At 39.0% G+C, this 6,000-nt stretch overlaps 1 protein-coding gene across 5 annotated transcripts in view; it reads left to right on the top strand.

Moving 5' to 3' along the window:
• The first annotated feature begins 439 nt into the window (after positions 1-439).
• The window catches only part of CEP85L (centrosomal protein 85 like), a 158,295-nt gene continuing 152,734 nt past the window's right edge, over positions 440-6,000 (top strand). For 2 of the 5 annotated variants that reach the window (XM_044290725.1, XM_044290723.1), the window contains exon 1: positions 441-604. In XM_044290725.1, coding sequence (XP_044146660.1) covers positions 592-604 — 13 coding nt within the window. In that variant the 5' untranslated portion in view covers positions 441-591. Of the gene's footprint in view, positions 605-6,000 lie in introns of all 5 variants that reach the window. The other 3 variants (XM_044290722.1, XM_044290721.1, XM_044290724.1) reach the window with 2 other exon arrangements.

The raw sequence follows: 6,000 nt of genomic DNA, 5'->3' as shown, positions 1-6,000 counted from the left end.
GTGCTGCCGACTTCTGTCAATTTGAATCCACCTACAACATGCGGCCATTTTTTCTTCAGGGCCACTTTAAGTTTTCAGTTTACCCCTGAATATCAGTTCTCTAAGCGTAAAGAGACAGCTCTCGACTCCAGGTCTCTGCTTCCCAAACTCCTATTATTTGACTATTGATAGGAAGAATCTGCATGCAAGTTTAGAAGAAAATCAGAAGTGAATCATAAAAGGAGAGAAAGTATTCAGGGCAGATACAACTTTTCCTCTTTTTTGAATTCACTTCTGGTTTTGGCACCTGACCATGTGGCCATACCCTAAGAGAGTCCTATATGTCACGATAGTATCAGTTGGCAGGACTATAGACTATCAGGGATGTTGCATGCTGGTAAACCCTGTGCCTCCCCTGATGACTCTTTCATTTAGGAGTTTATTCACTGACTCTTCAGTAACCAGGGAGCTGAGAGCCCGCTACTATTTACAGAGTCATAGTGATTGCCTCTTAGGTTCTCTTGCTCTACTATGAACATCGCTCTTTCCTGCAGGTCGCTTTGAACAGGGGAGAAAAAAGTAAAGAAAGAAGGCATTGAGAGGGTGTGAAACATGAAGAAGTCAAGTAAGGTTTTACACATTTGTCTCCCGTGATTTAAAGTGTTTTAGTTCTGCACATAAAGTATAGCAGGTGTCCTGGCTGGGGACATGCTGTGTAAGCTGCTGCATACTGTAACCATATGGTTCTGAGGCTATGACAATATGGAAATCTAGCCTCTGCATTAACCCATGGAAATGTATTCGCACAGTGTGACAGATGGAGGGAACTGATATTCGGTTCTGCACTTTTCTAACTTCTTCCAGCTGGTAGATTAATGTCACCTTCACTGGTTTTCAGTGTTTTTCTGTCTTTTTCTAGCAATTTGATGGTGTATTTATCATTTAGGGAAACAAGACATTAATGACCAAGGAAGACCATAAATAGGATGAAGCCCTTTTTATCATATCACTTTTCTGCCTCTACTTAGCATATTATTTTTACAAATAAAATAAAAGAGGTGATGGGTATGAGGATGCCATGGCTCAGTTAGATTTTATGGTACAATACACTAATGTAAATGCAACCCTGAACTTGAGTTCATACTCCACACAAATAGGTAAGGTTAGAGTCTGTTCACGCGTCTTGGAGTTGACACAGATTTCAGTGCAGTTTGTTTGCAGAAATCTACATCCCATGCATGTTAAGGAGGTTTCTGCAACCCCGTTTGCAAGATTTCAGTGTGGTTTTCTGGTGGCGCATTGGAGAAAATTTGCTGTAGAAATAAGTAACGTGCTACTTTTTTTTAGATGGAAACACAGAGTATTAGCACCATCTATGAATGGACACATTCCTTTTTACACCTAAAGTCAACTGTCTTGATCATGTCCAATTGATACAAGTCCTTGGTTGTCCTGACAAATTGTAATGAGATGTGAGCAGCATACAATCAGGACTGTTTTATTTATTTTTTTCAAATTATATAAAAAAGAATGTCTGACAGCAAGCATATAAAAATTCTGAGGAATAGATACAAACAGTAAGAAAGCTGTATTTTTTTTCATTATAAAAGAGTACTTATTTCTACTAAGGGGTCATCATTGCTCCTGTTTATGTAGCAGAGTGTCTTTCTTTTTGCGGTAAGAATTTGAAGACTACTAAGTTCTCAATTTTAGCGAGACACAGAAGGAATAGATGTATCTTTTTTTCAATACTATGTATGCGACAATGCTTTCATGAGACAATGCCTCCCTTTGCAATAATTTAAATGCGGGGCAAATAAGGGAAGTTTTTTTTATTTTTTTAGTGATAATTTGGTATAGAATACAGTGCTGACCATAGTCCGCCACGTCATATACCATACACAACTATATACGGTATTTCTTTAGCTACATCCAATTTGGAGGAACTTAAGGTATCTTTACATGAGGCGATGATCGGTACGATTGAGCTCTGAACGAGTCGTTTCTTGGTATAGGGAACGTTTCAACAATGACCCTTTAGACTCGCTGATTAACATTCACAAAATCGTAATTTCGATCGCATATTCCATTGTTTGTAAAGCAGGTTGTTGCATTTACCAAAGCGAACACTTGAGTGGTGTGCTTAAACACTCCCATGGTGTAATCGTCTGTAATGGTGCGTGCAGTGATCGATTCCTGTTTACACGTATGAAATCGTTAATGTCCAACAATGACTTTTGTGCCCACACAAACTATCTAATTGTTGGTTGTCGCTCTATCGTTCATTGCCTTTACACTGCTCGATAATCGTGCAGTTTCGCTCAATTTAACGATACTTTATACGATAATTGCCTTGTGTAAAGGTACCTCCGTGTGTAAAATATTGAGGGGCTGCATTATGAGCACAGTACAATACATTGTAATTAGATGAATGCAGAGAGGGAAGTCATCTCCCTGCAGACCATCAAACTGTCCGCAGCCTGTGCCCCACAGTAGGCTTCACATGTAAAGTAGTTTACCAATCTAGAGACGAACATTACATGATGCACTGTTTTTAAATGCTTACTATGATGATGTTTGATGCTCGTAGAGTTTGTGATTTGGTTCCTGTATGTCTTATGAGTAGCAGTGACGATCGGTGCACGTTATTATATCATTTTTCATTCCTGTATAACAGTCCATCTAATCTTTGTACTGATAAAATTAGAGGGACTTCTTTGTCAACAAGGCTCAAATAACAGAGTACATGTAATGCTCTAACCTCTATATATATAGACACCGTGTGGGGGATGCAGGGCAGAGGTCTGTTTCTTTACATATGTTTGTCCTTACAGCCTGCTCTGCCTCTACATTCCAATAGATGCTTAGTTTATCCGTTGTATTTGGCTTGGAGAAGTTTTCTTGAACGTCCTCATCACTTTGGTACCAGGATTGGCTAGGAAGGAATATTTTAGTCAGTAAGACAGTGATGAATGAAGGCAGTGTCTGAGCCTGGCATATGTTCAGGGTATAACACATTGGAAATCAGTTCTTGCATTTCAATATCAGGAAACTTTGGAAACTTTTTGTAATTCCATTTGTTGCCTTAAGGCGCTCGTACACCTTCTAGCTTACAGATTTTTAGTCACAACTTCCCCATAGCCATAAGCCCCTAGCTTGGCCAAGTGTGCATGTTTTCTCAGTAAGGAGAAAGGAATAAAAACCATTGTGAGACCCCGAGACAGCTTATTTCCTGTGAGAACAAGTTGAAATCCAACATATCTGATCCTTCACCCTGACATCTCCTGTTAGGGGGAATTTGGCATACCCCTACACACATAAGTCTGCAGTGGTGTCTGAATCAGTGCTTGTATATACTCACAAGTACTTTCCACTTTGCTCTTGCTATATATATGCTGTGAACTGTGAATAGTAAAGCCTTCTAGTGAACTGTTTTGTTTTTTTCTAGTGTAATGCTTTAGTTTAAATGTCAGTTCTTGTTCCTCTGTCCATGGCATCTAGGATTGCTCCAAACAACATTTCATTGTATTGTACATTGTATTACATTGTATTGTACAGTGACAATAAAGGCATCTTATCTTATCTTATCTTATAAGCCAATAGTCGACCAGTCCTAATGCCTTTGCATTATATATGGGCAACCTTACCCATATGTACAATAGCAGGGCACACATGAAATAGTGATTATGAAAGTGTATCTATGACTGTATTGTATCTGGAAAAGCCATTTTGAAACTTAATACATATGGGCAAATAACAGTATGTCAATATCAGTACTAGAGCAACTAGACTTGAATGTTCCCTTAAAGATGCCAGTCTTCTGAATGGCGTTATCAGTTAGAATCATTCTAATTGAGAAAGCCAATAGGATGACTAGCGAATTGTCTTCAATGACAATGAAAGTCCACTTGCTCTGACTTTTATCTACTGATATGACCTGGATAAAGGAGAACTTTCACAGACAAGAATACATCAAGTAGCTGGCATGTCCACTATTATTTTAGAATTGGAATAATGACTTTTATATAGACAGAAGTGGTGTGATAACTGTCATTGTGGGTTATTACACTTGTAAAGCAATTCTCATAATAGTAACATATTAAGACATCACTATGAGTGGAGTCGAGCACAAGACTGTAAATATGCACTAACCAACTTAAGGAACAGATTATTGAAACAGTGTTGGCACTACAGGGGCCTTTAGGGTATGTTCACACTGCGTCTTTTGCCATGGAACTTTGGCACGGACATCCGCACTGATATTTCTCTGGTGACCCCTTAGCTATTTAGAATTCTGATTAATTTAGCTTGGGATGAGGTATACAACACATTCCTGTGATAATACATATGTGCTGCTGTTGTATTTTATTATGTAATGATAAAGACTAAGGTGGTCACTTACCAAACTGGTGTAAAGTAGAACTGGCTTAGTTGTCCACAGCAACCAATCAGATTCATTCTTTTATTTTTCAAAGTAGCTGTTTATTATGAAAGGTGGAATCAGATTGGTTGCTATGGGCAACTAAGCCAGTTCTATTTTATACCCCTAATTGTTTCCATTACTGTTACAGTTTGGAAACTTTCCTCAGTTCATTGGCACTGTGTTCCCAAGACTTAAAGGCTGTGTACACCTTCGGGGGCAATTTTTTTTATAAGTGCATTGTACTCATTTTCAGCTAAAAATCATTTTTTCAATTGGTCTTTATTAAAAATATGTATAGAGAGCTGAGATGCTCTAGTAGTGTCTTTTCGATCAGTTGGGGAGCTGACGGGCTCCTTATCTCTGCTCTCTGACATTATTAACAATCATAATAGCTCAGTTCTTATCTTACTGATAATAATGTGGCTTAAATAAGTGTTTATGACTTCTTAGTAGTTTAGAGATAAGGTTTATTAGATAATGGCACAAAGTGAAAGTTAAAGTACCAGTCACACAGTTAGAAAAACAGTTAACCCTTTGTTACAGAACGGCTCCATTTTTTTAAATAAATGCCAACTGAAAATATGATTTTTAGCTAAAAATGAGTAAAATGCAATCATGAACAAAAATTGCCTCAGAAGGTGTACCTAACCTTTAAGGCCCTACACCTACAGATAATAGTGAAGATCATCGCTAACGAGCCATCACTAACATTCACACGACAGGTGGAAGAAGATCAGTGAGACTGGCAATACGTGGTTTGATCTGACATGTTTTCTGTTTGGATCAAATAATGTCTGTGTTTGCTGGTGCTTTCGACACCTTCTTTCCCCAGGTGTGGCTATTATGGTCATTTAACCTTCTCTATTTATTGTTGTTTCTCCCACTATGCTATGCGGTTTATAGCTTCTGTTGGAGTTGTGGATAGCTGGTGTGTGGATCTCAACTGACTTACAGGTGCTGCCATAGCCACTTGAAGTTAAGTGTTTTCTTTCCCTTTTGTATTTTGTTTGGGCTATTTTGTGTGTTGCAATTCTCTGTCATTTGTATTAAGGCCTGAGGGAGAGTCCTGTTCGTCCTTCCTTTTGGAGGAAAAAGTTGTTTCAGTCCTGACATTAGTACCAGTGTCCTATAAGGTAAGTTAGGACACTAGGTATTCCAGTGTATGAACTCACCTACCTCTGGGGTCTGTTCATACTGGTAGTTACTCAGGACTTTGATTAAGGTTTTACTAGGATGTGTCCATCTCCTTTCCCTAGTTTCCAGGCCTTATTCCCTCACCCCTTTCTTTCCTATGTTCGGGAGACGAACCCATGCAATTAGGGGGAGCTACTCCTGGATCTGCTTTTAAGCGTATTAGTCGTAGGAGAGCAGTGTGTTTTTCCTGTGGACAAAAGTGACATTTTATCAATGTATGTCCATGCATTCAGCATCAAAAAGGAAAAAAAAGGGGACGTCTAATTCCCATCTGACTTTTGGAGGGGTGAGAGGAGAGTCAGAGAACGTGCATTTGTCTTTGACTGGTAGTACCCAATTTCTCCTGACTGCTGAGGTGGCGCTAGAGTCCAAGACTGTGGGGATTGAGGTGTTTATCGACAGTG

Source organism: Bufo gargarizans, chromosome 4 (assembly GCF_014858855.1).
Source record: "Bufo gargarizans isolate SCDJY-AF-19 chromosome 4, ASM1485885v1, whole genome shotgun sequence".
Classification (NCBI taxonomy): Eukaryota; Metazoa; Chordata; class Amphibia; order Anura; family Bufonidae; genus Bufo; species Bufo gargarizans.
This window is presented reverse-complemented; position numbering and strand designations above follow the sequence as displayed.